Source organism: Schistosoma mansoni, chromosome 2 (assembly GCF_000237925.1).
Source record: "Schistosoma mansoni strain Puerto Rico chromosome 2, complete genome".
NCBI classification, from domain to species: Eukaryota; Metazoa; Platyhelminthes; class Trematoda; order Strigeidida; family Schistosomatidae; genus Schistosoma; species Schistosoma mansoni.
Genome location: NC_031496.1, coordinates 2956650 through 2980191, shown reverse-complemented (window position 1 = coordinate 2980191; position 23542 = coordinate 2956650). Strand labels below are relative to the sequence as shown.

The 23542-nt window shown below is 39.1% G+C and overlaps 2 protein-coding genes across 3 annotated transcripts; one reads left to right on the top strand and one right to left on the bottom strand.

Annotated features, from left to right (window-relative positions):
- Window positions 1-3559: 3559 nt before the first annotated feature.
- Smp_021760 (60S ribosome subunit biogenesis protein nip7-related) lies at window positions 3560-4383 on the bottom strand. The gene is made up of 5 exons (XM_018795334.1): window positions 4353-4383; window positions 4231-4310; window positions 4114-4197; window positions 3789-4068; window positions 3560-3744 (listed from the first exon to the last, which is right to left on the bottom strand). The coding sequence occupies exons 2-5, from the start codon at window positions 4284-4286 to the stop codon at window positions 3625-3627; spliced, it is 540 nt and encodes a 179-aa protein (XP_018649657.1). The 5' UTR covers window positions 4287-4310; window positions 4353-4383; the 3' UTR covers window positions 3560-3624.
- A 9613-nt stretch (window positions 4384-13996) lies between these two features.
- On the top strand, window positions 13997-15780 carry Smp_021750.1 (bicoid-interacting protein related; the record flags this gene model as incomplete). Of its 2 annotated transcripts, XM_018795332.1 has the most annotated exons (3): window positions 13997-14099; window positions 14192-15291; window positions 15325-15780. In XM_018795332.1, the coding sequence occupies exons 1-3, from the start codon at window positions 14054-14056 to the stop codon at window positions 15778-15780; spliced, it is 1602 nt and encodes a 533-aa protein (XP_018649656.1). In that variant the 5' UTR covers window positions 13997-14053. The 2 variants fall into 2 exon arrangements, with proteins under 2 accessions (XP_018649656.1, XP_018649655.1); XM_018795333.1 differs by lacking the exon at window positions 13997-14099 and having other exon boundaries at window positions 14106-15291.
- Window positions 15781-23542: the final 7762 nt, after the last annotated feature.

The following is a 23542-nucleotide window of genomic DNA, read 5'->3' as shown; positions in this document are numbered from 1 at the left end:
GTAGTAGTAGTAGTAGTAGTAGTAGTAGTCATAATAATGATAATGAAACTATAAATGAATTTTGAATACCTGATTTTGTTATAAAAAAAAAGAAACTCCTGGTAACAATATTTCATGAGAAATTAAACATCTAGTATGCTTGTTTCCATGATCTCGGTAACATGTCTAATCTGTTACTTGAATTGTACTTGGGCACTGCCGAATATCATGATGAAAACTGCATAACACCTAACACTGTGCAGGATAATTTGTGGTTATAAACACTCTAAATGATCAAAATACCATTATTAATCCTTACATATTTTGAAAGTTGTCATATATCCGAGGATAAAATAACCGCTCACCTAATTAATTTACGGTGAACTTGAACCAAATAATTTTCCTTATATTCAATAAGTAAACGGGACAATGAAAAGTCATATCCATGCTAATAGTCAGTATGATTTTAGAGGTTTAACACCTGGTACCGGAACATCCGGTTACACAAACTAGTGATGTTGACGAGATTAATATATTCAAATTAGACAGTTAAAGTCATCTCAACTTTGGCGATGACTGGATTTTCTTCAAATGCGTTTTGCTATAAGTAATACAACTAACAACCGCTTTTTGATATACGATATATTACAATTGGTTACTCAGTCCTTTCAGCAGGTGTTATAACTCGACTGATTATTAAATTTTGGAATGGCTGATATGTATGAGCTAACAGTTAACAAATAACCTCGGCCCACAAATGCTAACAGTATAATTCACTAGGGACGGAACAAATACTGGTTTCCGCAACCCCGTTGAGCTCAGATAGTCGCGTCAATAAGCCTATTAGTTTAACTTATCTCGTCACAAATACATCAAATACGTACTGAACTAGGTCCCAACTAGTACAAGGTTATGTATGCTCGTGAATATCATAATTTTCTGATGAATGCAAGTAGGTGACCAATATAGATGTGGTACTGAAAAACACAACCAGAAATTCATCAACTTCCACCTTAAGAAAACCAAATCTTTCTTCATAAACGAAACATACTTTAAAGTTTCAGTGGAACCTCAAACAGAGCGAGAAAAAGCACAGTAGTTAAACTGCTGAAAGCGGAATATTAATTACGAGTTATTTATTTATTCATTTTTTAAAAACATAAACATTGGTACGGGTGGGCACCAGATATATATGGCCCACACAAAATGTCGTCTCATTAGACTTCTGTGAAAACTGTGATAATGCCCTGGTGCCCAGACCGAATCAGGTGAGTACGTTTGTATTTCTGAAGTACCTTAAAACACAAACCTTCTGAAAAATGAAGACAATGAAATCCAAAACTTGATTAGAAATCAAATCATCAGTTAATATCAGTAGGCTGGAGCTTAAAGCAGCATTGAGAAATCTTACTAGCGACCTGCAAACTTGAAGTGTTCCTAAACGCACGGAATTAGGAAACTAATTACCTAATGAAGAATTGATGTTGAGGTTCGTAAATTACTGGTTTTATGTAACTTTCAATGGTGTTCTGTGTCATTCATCCCAGTAGCATGAAAGAAGTAAATAATGTGATCCAGATATCAATTTTGAGTCAAAAAACGGTCAGTTACTGAAAACAAGAAAATTCGTAACTTAATGAAGTTCATATTAAAGAGTAAACTCAGTTATTTGCAAGTAGTTCTAATTTCCTGCTGACTAGAGGTTTGTCAGAAGAGGAATTGTAGGTTGTGCATCAAAGTGCTTAGAAGGAATTTGACAATATGAGGGATAGCTTGAAAAGTACAAAACAAAGGAAACTCAAGGTTCGTGACACCAGTAGCTTACGTTTCTGTTTAGCATCTCTTGCATGTGCCCGAATCTGACAATTCGGGAAGTTTACGGTTTTTCTACAGATAAAGATAAAATTCGTCCCAAACAGCATATTTACTATTTTTTCCGACAAAAACGTTTTATATTGATTATAGTTGTACTTTTAGTTTCTAAGACAATCGAAGAGACTGATAACAATCACGAGGCAAAATAAGCATAGATACTTTTCTCACACAGCTAGGGCAACATAGTCGTTAATTGGGAATTTCTTAACCTGTATACCTGACAATGCCTTGGGGTTTGACTAGACAGAAATAATAGTAAGGAAAAAAGACTGTAATACTTTGTAGTTAGCAGAACGGAGCATGAATGCAAACCATACGGTGTGATTGTTTAAACTTTATGATTAATAACGACTAGTACATACCTACCATCAGCTGTTAGACCAACGTTGATTTTATCTTGTTCAACACATTAACGAATTGGAGCATCATGAATACGCCACTTACACAATAAACAGGAAGGCTAATGGAGGTTGAAGACCACTGACCCGATTTAAAGTTGATGAAGGGATATTTTGTAGACCAACCAGTGACAGAAACCCATTTCATTCATTAGTTGGTGAGAATCACTGCTACACCGCGTAATAACCGCACACAAGTTATCAGGATTTGAGCTGTTACCTCACGTATTCGAGCCCCGCACAACCTTCTTCTGTTTGAGAAGCCAGATAGTCTCAATGATCTTCGAGTAAAATGTGGCTTAAGGCAAATCACAAACACATAATCGTTAGGAGAGTTACACTAAGTAAGGATTGGTGTTTGTATTACTTAAACCCCATACTAATTGGCAATCTGTTGCTATTCGCACTTCACTTTAGACTACTTACGGCATATGTAGAGGACTTTATTTTTCCGTCAGATAAACAGAATCTCTGTACGCTGATAGTTTGAAAGACAAAACCGACCTTCGCATAGTGAAAGTTACAGCTTGTATCGACCTGGACAACCCCACACAATTTTGTCGTATCTTGACCTAGTTAACTTTAGCTTCTATGATTACCACTGAGCCACATATTTGAATGATCGGTGAGCTGATATATGTAGCATGACCCATGAAACTTGAATTGCAGGCTCACAACGTAACCCTACTTGGTCAGAAGATAGTACTTGACCTCAGTACCGTTTACTTGGTGATATAACTGCGTATGAAGTATGTAATAAATTTATCCAGAAATGAACATTTTCGAATTACATATTTTGTAAATTTCGCATTCATGTAATACAGCATCTACCAAATGTTAAACTGAAGTTATGATCCACACTTTTTCGGCTCTATGCGTAAATCTAAATTTTCTTTCAATATTAAAAATAGCTTCTTGATATTGATCTTTATGAACTACGGAAACATAGATCTAAAGCTATTTACAAGTGGATTATCAGTTTTGATTTCCAAAATATGGTAGTCCATACACATGAGGAATCTCACTAACATTTATTTTTTTAAGTACAAAGAGGAGCACACTTGCAACTGGATCATTTTGAAGTGGCACATAATACTGGCCTGAATGAGGAAAGTAAATGCTACTGGAATACAATAAAAACGCAAGCACATACATAAAAACCCCGATGAGTATGGAAGGCAAATATTTGAAACTAACGACCCATAAACCTACACCTGAACGGTTGTGTATACATACCTCCTGCCTTAAACAAGATAGCATGGTCTCCAAGTAACATTTTCATTATAATGCCATTTAGCCAACAACTTGGTGTTCAAAGAAAGTTTATATACGAACAGAACAAATCAGTATTAAGTAATGTTATTCATGTATTTCAGACGATAGTTTCTTCCGATCGAATATACTCCCCAATATCGGCTTGGTGAAAGAGGACTATTGTCATGGGATCAGTGTTTTTTACTTGCAGAGATGACTTGGCAGCAACCCCGAAACCCTGAAAATGATAAGTTAGATACGAATTTTCGTTGTGTACATTACTAGAGGCATATCACTCATGTTCATCACAACAACACCGGTATACTGCGGAGTGTTGTCCGACATCTTAGCGATACCTGATCGCAAAACATTTTGTCCGTAAAGAAACTGTTGTTCAGCAGATGCTTTTAACCATACACGAAACATGGCATACGGTGATAAGAAGTCGAGAGCGGTTATGTGGAGTCTAAAGTTGCCTGTTTTTGAGAAGCGACCGATACAAGTTCCAAAGCTTAGCAAATGTTTTTTCTTGATTGATGCTGCGTGTTTTGCGAGCGTTGAACTAAAAGTTTTGAAAGCACATTTTAGAATATAAGTTGAAGCTTACCGGCAATAAAAGACACGATCACGATGGTAGTAGAAATTGTACTTGTCGTCTGGTCTGTTCAATAATTCATCGACATCTTTAATACTTAAAACTGTTGAGGATAAATCACAGAGTTACTATTTCTGTAGTTTGGCTACAACTTTATCGAACTCATCTTTCTTTAGATCTCTCATATTCACTGAGTTTGACGAGTAGCACTGAGGGAGCAGGAAAAATAAAAATCGGCTTAGTGAAGTTACCTGCTATCCGTTTCAGCGACCTTGGGCGCCTCAAGGCGCCAATTCCATATTTCAAGTGTCTCAGGTCAAATGGTTCAAATGGTTGTGGACGGAATAGAAGCTTTCGCTTAATGGGCTTCCGTGTCTAGTAGCAGTGGATCACCAATACCTCCAGGCAAGGACCTAGGTATATTAACGATAATAGAGGAAAAAAGAAATTGGTAAATCATAATAATATGTTATCCTTAGTCCTTGAGAATAAGTCAAGTTTCCTCTTAAAGGACTCCTTGGAAGTCGCTTGGACTAGCTCAGTCGGCAGTGAATTGGAGGCGCTCTTCATAAGGTTTAAATTTGAGTCCCCGAACTGATTTCGTGGCTCGACGTTGGATACGTTCCAGAGTGTCCTCATCCTTTTGGAGGGAGGGAGGAAATACTATGTTTCCGTACTCTAAATGGGGACGAATAAAACTGTTGAAGATTATGTGGAAAGTTCTACCGTCAAACTGGCCAAAAATGCGCCTCAATGTTACCAGTGCAAAGTTTGCTTGAAAGTCGTTTTTGTCACAGTACCAACGCTCCTAAATCTTTTTCGACTCGGAAAACTTCTAGATGGGAGTTTCCTAAGTTGTAACTATAGTCTGCAACATGTTGCAGATGGACTACTTTGCACTTTGAAGTGTTGAAGGTAAGTCCGTTATCGTCTGCCCAACTTTGAAGTCGGGTCAGATCCTCCTGAAGGGCTAGTATACCCCTATGGTCTCGTATCTCTCTCCGACGTTTCACACCATCAGCAAAAAGCAATAAGTCAGATGAAACTTGTTGTGGAAGATCGTTAATGTAAATCAGGAAGAGAAGAGCTCCTAGTATTGAGCCCTGGAGGACCCCACTAGGACATTCCATGGCCTGAGAGAAAGTGAAGTTAACCCTGACCTTAAAATGTCGATTTTCTAGATATGAAGTGAGCCAGTCAATCAGAGGGGGCTTGATACCCAATCGTCTAAGCTTACTGATAAGACATATGTGGTCGACCCTATCAAAAGCGTTTGGGAAACCAAGGTAAATGACATCAACCTTCCCCTTGCTATCAAGCATGGTTGTCCATCTATCCACCGCAGTCAGCAGGTTGGTCGTACAAGATTGACCCTTTCTGAAACCTTGCTGTTGGGGTGAGAAAAACTTAAACGATAATAAGTATTCGTGTATACCGCCGTATATTTGAGACTCCTTAATGATAAACAATAATGAACACCTTCATACCTCAAACCATTGAACCTTTCATAAGTATCACTTTTGTAGATCTGAAGCTTTAAGGATAATAAGTTTTATATCCTGGCGAAGACATAAGTACGGGTAACTCTCAGGACCTATTAATGGACGATTATTCTATATATATTCCTATTGTATAACTACTCAGTAACTAGATTAAGTATATCTATATTCAGCTTATTATAAGCTTTATTTTGACCTATTGATTATTATCATACGATTTACTGTTCCTAAACTATACTCAGTTTATTGATTATTGTCTCCCACGTTCACAGCCACATTTGGTTTGATTTTGTACAAATATTATTTTCTATTTTACGGTGTGATGTGGTCTATCTGCCTAGTATATAAACAGAGTATGTTTGAAATAAACGATTCGCATAGATTCGCATAGCACAAGTTGTCATTGGTGTTCTGGACTCAAGTGGAAGGACTAGGCGGATAAGGGACCAATAATGACGCTAGATTACTCATACTGATCGAACGTCATTGATTGTCACAGTGTTAAGGTCGGAAAAGTCGTATTCCCATTGGTGGATAATTCACGTGATAGAAGCCGGACATAAAGTCAATAACGAATAATCATACGTCTCTTGCTCATTTTTTACTAGTCATAACAATAAGTATTCCTGTAAACTGTCGTATATCAAAGACTCCATAATTTCAGTAGGTATAGATAGAAGAGCTATTGGTCGGTAGCTTGAGGGTTCACTGCGTCGACCTCCTTTGAAAATTGGTGTGATGTGCACCAGCTTCCAAATTTACGGCAGTTTGATTCGGCTTAGCGAGTGTGAAAACATGACGCTAAGTGGTGATGCCAGGATTGAAGCTGCTTCCCTCAATACAGCAGAATGTACCAAATCTGGACCGGGAAAAGTGACTTTTTTTATGTGCTACAGTTTACGGAGCACCAGGTCAGCGCTCAGGTCTACTTCGGAAAGTTCTGTGCAGGTGTAGGTGAAGCTTTCGTCAGCATATTGATATGGGTCGGCTGAAATATCTGAGAGTATTGTTCAGCCAAAAGATTCGCGGCATCACCGTCCTTATTGGCCAGACCATTAGGACCTAGCAGTTGTTAAACTCCAGTTTTGCCTTGTCGAAGAGAAGCTGCGTAACGGAATAAGCTTTTCGGATTGGAAACAAATTTGTCGATAAGCTTGGTCTGGTACTGAAGCCTGTCTTCTCTTATTGCCTTTTTGCATATGTTCTTCATATGTTTGTATTGCCTGTACGTGCCGTTGTTGTCAGTTCTTTATATTCTGCTCAACAGTGCCTTTTGTGGTTTAGCAAACGAAGAGTGCGGTTCTTGATGATTGTGGGCTGTTTGTAGCTTTTTGGGACCATTTGAGGAACTGAATGCTCAGTAGCACATGAGAGCGTGTGCAGTAAGAAATCCCAATGAGCATCCACTTCAAGTTGAGGGTGAACATCCCAATCCATCTGTTATAGATAGTCATGTAAAGCTCACACATTCAACCGTTTGAAATTCCAGCGACTGCTTTCGGTGGGATATCTTAGCTCCGTTTTGCTGACAAAACTGAAGGATAGGACGGCGTGATCATTTTCCCCAGGGGAGCCAGGGTTGAGAGGTCGGCGACTAGGAATTCTTCATCTGTGAATACCCAGTCTAAGCGCGACGGCGTCTGACTATTTCTTCAACGAGTTGCCGACTTCACATTTTCGAATAATTCCAGGTCATCGATGAGGTTGAAGAAACGAGCTTCAGTAGAGTTGTCACTTCCAATGTAGGTATGTTCCGTGAAGTTGATTCTAGGAAGATTGAAGTCCCCTAGAATCAGGATATGAGAGAATCCAAGACGCGTAGAGCGAGTTAATCCTTCCAACAAACGATTGTCATACTCGATGTCGGCAGTTAGCTTCCTGTATATGACCCCAACTAGATACCTTGAGGTAGTAGACAATCTTACTGAGCACCATACTGATTCATCAAGGTTGGGAAACCCTTGGTTGTGAAGTTGGTGCGCCTCCAGGCATGATCGTAGGTATACTGCCACCCCACCCCCCCATTCCTGTTTTTCTGTCGTTGAGAAATAAAGATATTCCAGGTATTGCTAGCTCCAGGTCCGTAAACTGAGACCATATCCAGGTTTTGGATATTCCTTGAGTTGAGTGAAACTCTAAAAAGAGTAATCTACCGAACGTATAGCTGAGAATAAATTCTTTAGATAGGAAATGGTACTTTTGTTGCGTAAGAACACAGGAAAAGTTCGAGAAAAGCAAATTACGTTAGGACTAGTCTTCCCGTTCAAAAGCGTGACTGTAGATTAGCTTAGTTGTATATATGTCTTTCGGAGAATTGTGTATTTCAGAAAACGCCAAGTAACATACACCCAAGTGCATTGCTGATTGAGGTCAAATTTATTCAATCCGTCGCAGTGACCTACTTTTATGACGAGAATGCGACTGATGTAATAGAAACAATTATTATTTTGACCAATTTTACCAGTGATTGTTTTGCTCTACTTGTTTGTTTAAGTGTACAAAACTTACACTTTCTTCCGTCGCCTGTGACCTTGCACGAACTCTCATACGCTCCGTAGTACCGTTTGTAAACTTTGGCACGTCTCGGTATTCTTTCGATACCACGATATCGCCAACAAATATATCTTATTGCAACCGTCAACAGCCTTCTGGTTTTTGGTCTACCGAGGGATCCAACTCGATATCTGACACGTAATCTTCCAGTAGTGGTGATCTTAGTCAGTTTCAGTTTGGAAGGAACAGGAGGCTTGATGGCCTGTATTAGTCCTGGCGATTATGGTTTCTCGGTTGATCCAACTTTCTTTTGAAGGAGTCGACGGATGTAGCCTCAACCACGTGCTGAGGTGATGAATTCCACTCATTGACGATTCGATGGGAAAGTCGATAGTCAGCTGACAAGCAATTCGTTCTGGGCTTGCGAACTTTTTTGGAGTGTCCTCGTAGATTTTCTGTTTTGGAAGACAAGAAAAATGAGGGCATATCAGGTGCAACTTTATCACTAAGCAATTTGAAAACTGTAATCAAGCAGCCTCTAGTTCTTCGATATGATAGAGGGAATGGGTTGAGCTTGGTCAGTCTATCATCACACGGGAGCTTCGCTATTCCAGGAATCAGCTTAGTTGCTGTTCTCTGGACCCTTTCCAAAAGCTCACTGTCTTTTCTCAAGCAGGGGCTAGCCGCTTGTATGCAGTGCTCAAGTTTAGGACGCACGAATACTGTATACAAAGTCAGAAACGTTTTGGCGTCGATATGACTATAAGCCCTACGTATTGACTATAAAGTTCTGAAACCTTTGACGGCTATTGCACGGCAGTGTGCAGTAGTCTTTAAGTCTTGGCTAACGATGACTCCTAAGTCATTGTGTGTCTGGACACTAGGTACTTCAGTGTTATTCATCGCGTATGTATCTGTACCTTGATGACCGATATGCATCACGATAAACTTAGAAGTATTTATCGACATTGGGACCATTCAGGTAATTTCTCCAGGTCGTTTTGGAGTTCTAAGTTATAACCCTTACTTTGTATCGCTCTCCATATCCTGACATCTCAGCATATAGCAAGACCGATGACGATAGTAGACGAGGGAGGTCATTTACGTACAGGAGGAATAACACTGGCCCCAAAACTGTATCTTGGGGGACTCCACTAAGCACAGTCAATCGCGACTCGAAGCCGACTACACCATATCACCTAAACGTTTTGCTATGGCAACGATGTGCAAAAGTACAAGACGTGTCAATATTCTAATTGTTCTTTAAGATAAGAAAAGTGGATATAAGTTGTAGTCATCCATAGCAAGAGAGTCTGAGAAAACCTTCACTAACTTAGTTTCCACACACTTATTTAGCTCGTAGAGATAGATAAACCACAAAATAAGTAATCCGGTATGTCATTGACATTGACTCTGACCTCATCAATCTCACCCAACACATCTAAGTAAAGGCGCTCGGTCACAAATCCGCACCAGGTGACTGGGTACGCCGTGTTGTGTATCCTATGCAGCTACTAAACAGTTTCGGCCAAACACTTATTGAATTACCCATAGCCTTTTTTACGTCTTGGAACCCCTTTATTCCTGGTTTCAGATCTGGCTGTGCTAGTATACTTCGATTATGTAGATGTTACGTGTAAAGGCGTTGTCAAACCCAGAATATCTGTGACATCTCTGGTGGCAAGCCTGACATGATACGGTACATCAATTCATAAAATGCAAATCTTTTCCTTGTTGTAGTATTATATATCATTTTTCAAGTTTTATTTTACACTAGAAGGTATTGCTTTTGTATTTTCCGATATTTCTTTATCTACAAATTTCCATATATGAAGACGGAAGGGAAACCTAAATAGTTGGTGATTAAGGCTTATAAACACACCCACCTTTCAACTCATTCCATTCTAGAATATTGAAATGGAAGCCCAGCTCTGCTATGCAGAAGCTGATATCCACGACCACAGTGTGATAGACCCCTGTGAACAAGTTATAGTATTGGTGAAGGCACCGCAGTACAATATTAACAGGTACATTCTGTATATATCATTAATAATAATAATTAATATTATAACAGTATCATCAGGTCAAATACACTTGCACACCAATACACTCAAGCGTTCACAAATATTGCCGTAGGATCAGAGGAGTCTTACAACAGTGAGTACACCAAGCTTCGCAAACATAAGTATCCTTCTCCAGACGGTTTCAAGACACTGAATCCAGTTATAGCTTCTTCGGTATAGAATTCCTAGCTGTTTATTGCGCTGTACGGCTATTCCAACACTCTATGGAACTCCGAGAATTCATCTTGATCACTGGCCATGTTCCATCTGGTTTATTTGCAGTTAGTAATACAGTGAGGGCTGACACTGGATGCAATGTGCCTAAACTTGCTTACAGCACGACACTTTAATCCTCATCAGAGTTCGTAGGCCCGTTACCTTCTTCAGTGAGTGTAGTTTCAAACTTCTATAGGAGTCGACTTATAAACCATACACATTTGCAAACATCGGCATCACTCGAACACACTTAACTGGTGTTCTCAACCAACCCGCCTTTTGATGTAGTACACGCGCTTTGTATATCATGATCCATTACTCTGACCGCTCGATGCTGCCTATGAGGGATATTATGAAGTTTTTCAACGTGAACATAAGTACTATACCAGTACTATATCAGCATCGACCAGCCAAAAGCCAGTTGCTTGAAAGTCAACCCTTTTTCCATTGATGCGCCCACCACATAATCGGACAACAAGGATGGAACTCCAACAGTCAGTGATTACGAACCAACTTTGCTGGCATCTTGTGACCGGTCTAAATTGACACACTAGCAGGACCGTGAGGTTCCTAAAAACACTACCGTGTGTAGCACTTATTTGAAGCTGACTCTTTTTTCCCTAGTCATCCTAGAGCTGAAGACTAGCAATGGTAACAGTTTGTTCACAGATATCATTAAGTTACGTGAGGCTTTCCAGTCTACAGGTCGCATCAAACGATCATAAATGTTACAGGGCTTATCGTAGTAAATTATTCAGTTAGTCTGGTGCATTTTAACAAATTTTTAATAGAAACAGCCAAACGAATTTTGAGGCACAAGAATATGTTTGATGCTGGTGAAACTAACATGTAAAGTGAACGTAGCTGGCTAGCAGTAGTGTTTATCAACGGCAAGCTCATCTGGTTTAAACTTGTGACTGTTCATATTTTGCCCCCCCACTAACCCACCAGGGGGAGTGAGCAATAGCAGAAAGTTCCCAAGCTGGGGGGTTCCAGTTAGAAAACGATAATCTTCTTTTCTGTAGTGCCGAAAATCATGGACAGTGGTCATGATGAATGTCTTGAAGATTGTCTCTTTAGTATCCATGTTAGTAGGTAGATCTTATAATGCGAAACCATTAAATTTTTAAGATGACTGTAATCCCTTAATAAAGTGTGCTGTTAAGGTGCATCTTAGTCAGGCCACAATAATTTGCCTCCATGTGCCTGCAGTAAAAATCACTGTACCCTCTGAATCAATCCTCTGGTCTATCATTTTCTTATTGTTTATAAATGAAATAAATGAGCACCGAAATTCAGCCATATGTAGATGACTTTCAAGTTTGGAGGGGATACGAGACTCCTTTGATATTACTTCTCCAAAAGACTTAAATTTTGATACGCATTGGGACAACCAGAAACGTGCTTAGGGTCAAGTGTAGTAATACAACCACCTGGTACGTGCTTGGTGATACCAATATCACGATATACAAGACAGAAAAGAACCTGAGAATCACCGTAAATGGCACTATCTGCCTTTCCCTATCAGTATTCTGTAACCAGTAGAGCAGGTTGCGAGTCTCACCCTAAAATTGAAAGTATCCGAACTCTAGAACAATCCAAAGTCACTTCAGTGTTCAGTTAAGATCTCGTTTGTAAATAATAGAGTGTTGGAATAGCCGTACAGCGCAATAAACAGCTAGGAATTCCATACCGAAGAAGCTATAACTGGATTCAGTGTCTTGAAACCGTCTGGAGAAGGATACTTATGTTTGCGAAGCTTGGTGTACTCACTGTTGTAAGACTCCTCTGATCCTACGGCAATATTTGTGAACGCTTGAGTGTATTGGTGTGCAAGTGTATTTGACCTGATGATACTGTTCACACCGCAGCAAATGCTTTTTACTTATCGTTGTTAGTTATGTCCATAACTAACCAATGAAATCGTTGGTTAAGCTCCCATCACCTTAATCCGGCCTGATTTGGCTGTGAACTATCCCTGTTGCATGTGACCCACTAATTGAAAGAAATTATCATTTTATTATATTAGTGTGACTTATAATTTTTATTCATTTAGATAACACACGCAATACTGGTCGGTATGTTTGCGCGTCTCACTTAACGACTGTAATTCTTTAATTATTGTACCAATCTAACTGTTTTTATGTTTAGAAACAGATAAAGTTTAAAGCCAAGTTATCCTTGTTCTGACTACACCATTCACGTAGACTCTAGGATCGCCAGTATCTCGTTTACAATTCTGGTAGTATATCAGTTGGACAAATTAAATCCCATAATCGTCGTCCAAGTTGATTGTTATTACATTCCACAAGGTCGGTCTGTGAGTGGTCTGATAAGGGACGCACAAACCAGTACAGGCTGTCAACGAAAAGTTACCAGTCTGTCGGATGGACACAGATACTTAGTTGTGGTCGATCTCGGGTAATCCAGAAGAGACGCCACTTTATGTTATAGAGGTTAAATACCTAGGGCGTTAATATTATACCCGAAGAAGTGAAGGAAGTCGATTCCAATCTGACATTCCTAAATGTTTACAGAAATGCCATGTTTTTCGAGTCGTTGGAAAGCAAGGTTTACATGCTGGAGACGGGATTCTCTTCTCTGACTTAAGACCAGACAATCACCGACGTATGCATGTATCAAGTCGAGACCTCCAAAAACGACATCAACGGATCACTGGAATGTTTGAGCAGCATTTCTCAAACCGGAAGGATTTGTGGGGTCTAAAGGGACCGATGATGAGCGTTTCCGGGATGCCGTCCGCAACCATACGCATCTGGCTATATGCTTTAACCAGGTCGATATTCTAAAAGACAGTCGTACCTTTCAAGTTACTCGTCAGGTCGTAAATATGTGGTGATGGGAAACAATAGGGATGATTTTCGTATTAAGTGGCTGATAATCGCCAGTTGTGCACCAATCAGTACTACTCCTTTTAGAGACCATGTACGAAGAGGATCCCCATTGGTCCTAAATAAGATCGGAACTTGTAAACTATGTTCAGGCTGCAAATTTCTGCTTGAATGGTAACCCGTACTTTGAAAAGCCTAGAGAAGTCGGCTACCCGTAGAATTCCAGAACCTCGGGCTTTACCATACAAAGAGCAGCTTGAGAATTTTGACCTATTTACTCGGCCTTGCCACATATTAAGCAGGGGTCTGATTTTGACATGTAGAATACTACGTAATGATTTTAGATTTGATACGTCATGTATCTTCTTACCAGATCAGAAACTCAGTACAACAGCCATGAATGAGCAAAATACATGTGGCATACAAGTTTTCACACAGAGTCGTCAATTCTTGGAACCTGTTATCCTAAGAATTGGTGTCCGCCCCTTCACTCGATTCATTCAAGAGAAAAACAGTAACTCTCAGAAGCTTAACAGAAAGTTGCCAACGCAGGCCACGGGCCCTCTTATCGTAATACACAGATCCGAATCTGAAATATGCATCTTGAAAGACAAGGTCTCAACAAAAACAAGTTCAGAATGACCGTCGACCATTTTTCTCAGAAATGCTCTTTATAAGTAGTAAAATATTTTCATCGGCCAAAACTGCTGATCAAGAGAGACTTACAAGGGTTCGCTTTTGTTTATTCCGTCCAACTTAGATAACTTGGAGTGTAGTCATTTTTGAATGTCGGCCATCTTCGTCGGATTAATTGATATTTTGCGCATTAATGCGTCATTTGCGCGGTTCTGCAAGTTATTCTCGTGAGCATAGAGGTAAATACTATATTTTGCATGTTTTATGAGTTATTGTTGTGTAATTCAACTTACGGTATTCTAATTTACCCATCCAATTTCACGATTTTCAGTGTCTGCTCGCTCTTACTGCTTCCCTCAGCCAAGAGGTGTTGCTTCAAGACATTTCGGAAATTGGTATCCACACCCTACAGTCAATCGACCGCCGGGAGTGAGGCATGATGTTCGACTAATCACTTCATTTGCCAACGCTCCTGGTTTACTTGGAAGTCAAATACCACTACTGACGCACTTAGCTATTCGGCCACATCACATAAATCGTGTTAGAGCAAAAAGAGACAACTCTTTCACTCGCTCTCGTTTTCTAAACCGAAGAAAAAGAAGTGTTCGAGCATCAAAAAACACCTTAAATCCCAGTGATCCCTTAAATTTGCAAGACCTAATGAAAGAGACGGAACGCCGTCGAGTGGAAGGTTTGTCACCGCTTCGTGGCGACTCGCGTATGAACACACCAGCTGCTAGTGTTGCCGGTGATGTTGATTGTGGTAGTCCTCAGAACCATGGCATTCAGACTTCAAGCGCGTCAAAAGACTCGGGATCACCTCGTCTCAGCGGTCGAAAGTTGGATTGTCATTCGAAACGACAGTCTCATCGCCTTATACGTAGACGTCCTATGCGGGCCTCTAAGTGTTACACCGTTGGTCGTTGTATCAGGGGTTTCCTTCCCACAACAGGAAATTATTGTGATTACTACAGACGTCGCGATCCAAATGATAGACTTCCTTATTTAATGCCTGAGTGGTTCGTGGGTAAAGATGTAGCAGACTACGGATGTCATAACGGGACACTTACGTTTGGTGTGCTTGAAAAGTTTCCAGAAGTCAAGAAAATAGATGCGTTTGACTGTGATGCTGAATTAATTGCAAACGCCCAAAGTATGCAAAGAGAGAAATTACGCTGGGATATAGAATCTAATGTCAGGTATGAAAAAATTAACTTCCAAGTTGCTAATTGGATTGATGAGTCAACTACGAATGATGAACCTGAGTATGATACAATCATGGCCTTCAGTGTTACCAAATGGATTCATCTTAATCATGGTGATCCTGGTCTTATGAGGTTCTTTAGACGTGCCTTCAACCGCCTTAAACCAGGTGGACACCTAATTCTTGAGCCACAACCCAAATCATCATATAAGAGGACCCGACTGACGGTAAGCATTCACTTTGTAAAGTTTATTTAGCAGGCTAAACACAGATCCATTTATGAAACTTTGAAAATCAATCCATCAAATCTTGAACCTTTACTAGTAGATCTTGGGTTTTCTTATTTCGATACTATCAAAGATCCTAGGCCTAATGAACCATTCCGGCGCAAAATAATCCTATGTTCAAAGTCCTACGGAGCAACTCCGGCATCCATTCGCAATGATTTCCGTTCTGAGGTACATAATTGGCAAAGTTTTAACTCACCTCACAGTCCACATGGTCGGGAGCCTCCACCAGTGTGTTATCTTCCACAGACACCAGTTTATAATGTAGGCACTCCATTCACTACGGGGAGTTCCCCGATGAGCAGACATATATGTGCCTCTAGCACTGTTTTAAGTCCGACAGTCTTACCCAGTGTTTCTCCACTTATCGCCGTTGTGGATCCTGTGTCAACTCCTACCTGTGAACCAGATTCAACATCTAATTGTTGACTAAATATTTTTGTAAATAGTTCATATTTCTTGACTTATATTTCAAGTTAAAATCCTTGTACAGTTTCATGTAATATAGTAAAATGTTAATTATTTACATCCCTATCAATAAGATTTTATAAAGTTGATGAATAATGTTTTATTTATTCTCAAGTATATGTGGAGGCGTGTTGGGTTTTATTTAAGTATGTTTGTGGTCTAGTTTCTGTATTATGTTATTTCACTAATAGACGCAACTTAGTAGACATGTACGCACTGGTATGTTCGTTATTCGGTATGCCTTTGAAAACCAGGAAGTACTGGGAAGCTATTTCATTTCTGTATGGGACTCCTTGGGATTTCGCATCAACAATGTTGTCGGGGTTCGAAAAGAAATATTAATTTTCGTGATAAGCTCAGAACTCTTATAACATTGAGCTAGGATACTTTAATTCATCCGTATAACCTCAAACGACTTGCGATCAATTGGACAATCGTTCAACGCCACTAGCGGTTAACTGCTTCACAACTCACAAAAATTTCGAAAATCTGTCTGAGAACCAGTCACTAGGGAGCACAGACTTGTAGTCTGTTTCGGAAGTTTATTGAGATTTTTTCCAACCAAGGTACTGTTTAGACTGAAAAATAACACTTGTGACTGACAACTAGATATTTTATCCTTTCAAGCTGTAACTACTTATAGTCCATCAGTTTGATGAGTTCTCCACACTAGCTATCGTTAAATGCTCTGTATTTTTAACAAACACGGTCCTCCAATGCTAGACATTTAACGAGCTTTTTCACTACTCGATCACTAATCGTTCCAGCATAAGAAGGGGCAGACATCCTCGTTTGATAACCACATATAACCTAAGGTTTTGGTCGCCGTAGTCATCCGACGCTAAGCTGCAGCTCAGGGACAAAATGTCAGGGAGAATCAAGTTATTTTAAGATTTATTTGCTGATATATTGATCGAAACTTTGCCGTTTGGTAGATTTGGGAACAGATATAAGTAGACACCCGGTTTGAATTATATTTATTGACGTAAAGACCAATCTTCAGAAGATTTATGCCGATCAAAAATTATGGTGATTTGTAATTAGAATAGGTAACCCCAAATGGTATTCATTAGGCCTGTACGCTATCCACTTTTATTTAGTTTTTGCCACTGATTTCCTAGAAATTACACTGACTTTAGAGTGACTATTCACCTTCCTGTAAACTTATTTAGTAACATGGACGACGTAGATATGTTTAGTGAAAACATTAACAAAAGATCGTCTTCTGAACGCCTTGAGTAACAATGCAAGAATGTGTGCGATACTTCTCTCACCTTCCAGATTCAGGACGTTGCTATAAGATTGGTCTGTATAGGCACCCGGTTTGACAATAAGGAGTTAAGTATTTGAACGAAGAATATTCTCTTCGACAAATTCTCTTCAGATTTTACAATTAAATATCCAAATTAATAATCCGACGACAGGATAGTGTTGCAATGGGTTCACCACTGGGTCCTATACTAGCTGACATCTTTCCAGTCAAACTAGGAAATGTTCCACTCAAAAAGATAATTCAAAAATTCACATTTTACTGTCGGTATATGAATGATAGGTTCATCTTCTGTAAAGATAATACGTCACAGCAAGAGGTTCTTAGGCAGTTGAATGAAGTACATTCAGCCATTGAGTTTAGATCTGAAGAAGAGTGATCATGGAATCGCCTTTTTGGACGTCCTCTTAACCGAGAGCGCTGATGGATCATTAAAAAGGAATTTAAACATGAAAAATGGCTGGACAGAGCAGTACACATATTTCCTTGGCTTTGTACCTCTATAGTATAAGAGAAACGTGATCAAAACTGTTAGTTACCGAAGACGCACTATATGTTCTACGGATATATTTGAAGAGCTAAACACTTTACGTAATACTTTTAGGGAGAACGGATACCCTGGGAAGTTCTCAACTCAATATATGATCACGAATGTGAGAATAGACGAAGTAATAACTGTGAATAAGAAATCCCTGTTCATGCGCCTACAATTCAGAGGGGATGCGTCTAGCGAAATATTAACTCAGAGATTACGCAGAACAATCAGAAATCTTTCAACACCGATAAACTACGATTAGTGTTTTCTACACGCACAATTTTGACACTTAGGCTAAAAAATGAATGACCATCTCATTTTGTATTAATCAGTTGGACTGCTCCTGTGGCGCAAGTTATATTGATCGAAGTTCTAGGAATTTACATTTTCGTACTCGCAAACACCTCCCAGTGTGGTTAAGCAGATGTGTGATGAAGAAAGTGAACAGCTCGATATTGGCCCATTTAGTGCAAATTAGTCTTAGTGCAATATAAACCAATCCTTTTCAATTATTTATCGGGTCAGTAATTTTTTCGCCAAAGCTTGTCAAACTTAAAGTCCTTCAAAAGACTGAAGCACTAGCCATCCGGATTAAGAAACCTTAGCTATGAGTACAAAAGGTATAACTTCAACCGCTTCTCCTCCCCTGGCTAACTTCAAGGTCAAGGCAACTTGGACCGATGCATATGTGTGCCTGGTCCTACGTTGTAGCTGACTGACTGACTGAACTTCAAGGTCAATTAAGCAATAATTTTATTATTATCATTACTACCATTGCTATTGGTTAAACGTCCTTATTAATCTCCCTAATACGTGGTTCGTTTACTTAACGTTCATCCCATCTTATTACACAATATAGTCTTCCATTAAGCATTTGGTGGGATTGTAATTGCACTATTATTTTTCTCACCTTATCTGACACATTTATTCTGATCTCGAATCGTAAATTTGCACTTAACATATAAGCTAATTCAAGCTAACATTCCATATAAGTCATATCAACATTAACAATTTTATTCTATTCTGTTTGACAATCCTAAATTCACATGCTTTAACTTAAGACGATGTACTTTGCCTCCCCCCCAACCTGGCCACTGTTTAGATTATTACCTTAGATAAATTAATATTAATACCAATCTTTAATTATGATGGGGATCTTTAAACAGTTAATTATTTGTCTCGTCAGACCTGATTGGCTAGTAGCTGCTATAATTTCGTCATAGAACTAGAAAGTTCACTCTGTTCGGATTGTGTCACTTGTCGTATAAGTAAGATGTTCCGTAGCCAATCAAGAGACGAGTATCCTGTTCAACAATCCACTGTATTGTGTTACGATCATAAGATTATGGCATATAATAATGAACTTGTAGGCTTCATGTATTTGATCTTAAGTGCCTTTGAAACATTGCTCACGGATGATGAGACAATCGAGTGAGATATACTGAGTTTAAACCTAGGGTCGTAGGTAAAAGTAGTGAATCAGTTAGTGAGTTTGTAAGTCTTCAGTGCTTGTTACATGTGACCAACTTTATCAAAAAGAAATTGCAAGTCCTCCCACTTCATATATATATATATATATATATATATATATGTATGAAGGGATGTAAATATCAAGTAATCCCCACCTATCTATTTGTACATATAAATCTAACAACCAATATTTTCCTGCAAGATAATTATTTCTAAAATGTGTAGGTGGTGTTTCACCTTTCTGATAATCCCAAATGCCTTGGTACGGCCGAGAGTGTGGAGAGTCCGCTCTCCCTCTCGAAATACTCTCATATGGCCACGCGTATAAAGCCTCTGCCAGGGAAGTCCTACTCACTGCCTTCCCGTGGCGGGGGTGTTGTTTACGAAATTGATAGAACGAAAAGCGAATGTCCGGCGCCTTAATCGGGTTGGTGGACTCGGAAGGTTCACCTAGGGGAGTTGGAGAACCCTGATTCCAAACCAATGGTGCACATTGGCTCCACGATCCTGAGGGAACAAATGGCGTATGAATCAATCGTTGGTCACCGGCTACCATGTGACTGCATCTCTTTACGATGCTCCACTGCCTTGTGGATCAGATCTTTAGGTCAAAGGCTCCGGGTGTGACCCCCTAAGAAAACTACCTGCTTCAGTTTGGGCACCTGGGCAGTATCACAGCCCTCACACAAATCAAGTGAAATTTGTGCGGTGCATATGTATTCAGTGCCCTTTTGTGTGAATATTTATGTTTAAATTAATAAATAATTTTTTATATGACTATTAAACGGTGCTCAATGAAATGTTGCTCATAAGTTATGATATATAGCAGTCGACTGATGTCAAGTTGGTACTCTTATTTTGCCTGAAGATTTTTGAGTTACTGCGCTCTAACATTGTCCATTATTTAATTTTGATTCGTTGTCACTTATCAACAATGTAAAAACAGTCGAAGTGGCCCACACAGCACAACGGAAAAGATTTACAATGACAAGCAGAAATCGTTAAAAACAGTGATACTAATTAAGATAATAACTAGCTGATGTGACTCAAGAAACAATCGGGGTCAAAAAGAATGAGCTAATACTCAGTGTGATTCAAATACGATTCCTTATCTACTACACAGAATCTTGCATGGTTGACAAGTTACTGCCTAGTGCCATATGAAAGCTGAGAATCCTTCTTTTCAAAAAGCATAATATGCTAGCACATCCCGTCAAGGGTAGTGTTCGTTACCCATCCATTCTTAAGTTGGATCCCTAAAATTCTTGTCTGTAGCTTGTTGCGGAACTTACTGCATTGAAGAAACAAACGTTTCCATTTCGAGCTACCGGACATATAACCAAGAATAAAAAGGGAGCGCGAACTTAGTCTTGGAAAGGCACTGTGCAGTTCCATAGCCTAGATCTCTTCAATAAAGCGACATTTAAACTAGACGATAGATTCTGTCATACAACAAATCTCTGGGAAAAAGTAAAAACTCATTTCTTCCTAATGAGCATTTACTTAGTTACTGATTAGAAAGACAAATAGTTTTAAGAATACAAAAAGCTGTCACTAGCTAAGACACAATAACTGGGAACATTGTGAATGTCTTTCGTTCTATAAATCTATTACCGCCAGTAGAAGTTTGGATTCCTATTAAAAAAATTTAAAACGACGAGCAAGTCAGCAACCAGTGGGAGTTTGTCACACCAGAAATTGGAACAGCCGTATTATGTATGGTGCTATGATGACTCGTCCACCGATGTAAGCTTATACTCTTGACCAACTATCTATGCAAAGAAAGATGATGTAGATCGAGTGGGAGGTCTTATTCCCAAAAGCTAGTTACATAGGCCGTGCTCAGAGGACCTTTTGCTTGCTCCGTCATGAAGATGTACTAGCATGGTTAAGAAAGTTGGTCACTAAATTTATTAAGTGTTTTACTTTTTCACCTGTTAGGTAGTGAACTCTGAATTGAGACAGCAAATTCCCTGTTTTATATCAAGTTCTTAACTATTTACTAAATTGAGTGGGTTAAATCTGTTTCTATATTAAACAATCGAGGATCAACTCAAGAAAATGAGACTGGAGCAGCTCACATAAAATTGAGTTTGTTTACATCTAACTTGGATAAGCCCTTTTGCTAACTTATTTGACGGACAGTCATTCGTACAACAACAACAACCTATTTATACTATTGTACCTTCATTATGTACGCTTGAGCATTGCTTACTGCCTACGCATGTATTCATTCTGCTAGCTTTACTATTAATCGCTTAATTGATTCGATGATTCCTGCTTTTCCATTTGTATATATATGTACATCTTAGTCATGTTCACTGCACTGTACTGTACCCGCTTACTTGATCGATTGATCTCTCGCTCATTCGACTCTCCCTCACTCGCCTGCTTTACGGCACTGCTCCTTCATGCTTGCTTAACGTGCCTGTAATATTGGATATCTGTGTGTGGTCCAATAATAAACGAAATCAACCCTTCGTATTCGTCTTCTGATTTATACACCGTTAGGACGTTAACGAGTAACGGTTATCAAGACGAACAATATACGAAGTTTAGGGGTAATATCGAATATCGACCACCACAAGACCTATGTATTTGGAAGAGCTATATTGACCCTCTAAGACACATTTCCTAAACTGTCAGCCAAATCTCTTATATTTATCTCTCCCCTACCTCATTCTTAATTGAATAATCATATTTCTTGTCATACGATTTTCGTATCACAATTACCCTGACAACATTTCCCCCTTTTAAATATGTTCGTTTGGTTCCTACAATTAATCCGACACAATATTTCCGTCTTGTATTACATTGACATGATTTTACTATATTGGTCATAACACCAACTTACAACGATTTTTACTACCCTTTCTTCAAAAACGTTTCAGACGTTGAGACCTGACAGAGGCTATATAGGCGTGGCCATGTGGGAGCATTTGGAGAGGGAGAGCGGACTCTCTCCACTCTCGGTCGTACCAGGGCATTTGGGGGCCTACAATATGGTAGTTATAAATACATAACTTTCGAGTCTGATGATCAAGCTATTGGAAGAAATTATTCGCTCAAATATTCCTTGTTTTAGATGATGAATTAATGTAGATGGCTGGACTAGCCTAAACAGGGGAATTTGGATGGTTGCCTTGACTAGGTGAATGATAAGTCCATAAAGACTTACCCATAATTGTCTCTCATTTGTAAACTTACAACAGCATATGATCTGTCCGACTTTACCTAGACTTAAAAACTGGAATTCATTTGAACGTCATATCCCTACAATGTAGAACATGATCTCATCAACAGGATGTTTATCTACCTTTCCGTTCTCACTTACTTCAAATAATATATCTTATGGTTTTGTTGCCGCACTTTTTTCACGAGTCATTGTCTAACTTCACTTCGGAAAGAAGGTCCCAGTGTGTAGAACTAAATAGTATTTATCATAAGAATCTACTACTTAAAGTGTTTCGATACATATAACTTGTTGTGCAGTACATCTGTCTGCCACATATATTCTCCTTTACCGTGATTGTTAAAGTATGTAGATCTATCAGTTCGTTCATCATTCTTGGTTTGTTGAATCAAGGTTACTTTCGCGTCACTCAAAGGTCATCCATAAATTATAGTCTCACTTATCATTTATTTCAATAAAGTATATTCACCTATTGTTGTTTAATTGTATCTTTCCATTGTTATTTTGGATTGCAATTAATCAGTCTCTTATTGGCATATGTGCGTCCTATGCGGACTGCCTCGATATTGCCTGAAGTCACAAGCTTTATAAACATTGATGGATAGTGGATAGAAGTGGAATCCAGTTTGATGCGCGTTTCAATATGTGATACACACCGTCAATAAAGAGACTTTTGAACCAGATCATAGTTTTCCTGCAACAGGGATTTACTGAGAGTCTGTTTCACGTGGTTGAATAACGAAAAACGAAGACGTTCTGACGTAAGCTTGTGTAGATTCTCGAAATCCATAGAACTTTCTCTTTATTGCTCAGATGGTGCGATGATATGATGGAGTATGAAAAGACAAATACCGAAGAGTAAGAAATACCATTCATAAGTGGGTAGATAAAGATAAGGTTTGACTTAATGCACCTTATCCCGAGACGTTTTGATTTGAGTTGTTTGACATCTTTGTTGGTAATCCTTACTGTCAGAATACCCCGAAACAGATTTACTGAATCTTCTTTGAATACTTTCAAACTTTATCGAATCATTATGCCTGCAATTACTGTGAACTCGAATACCATACTCAAAGATGCATATGACACACTTTTTACATTATAATAATCAACATTCCATATTATTGACGTTCATCATTATGAATCCAATGAGATTTCTTACGTTTCACACTTGAGACTCAGTGTTCTGGAAAACGTTTAAACTGTCGCTATACCTCAAACCCAATTCATGATTAGTGTTGAGAGACTTCAGTAT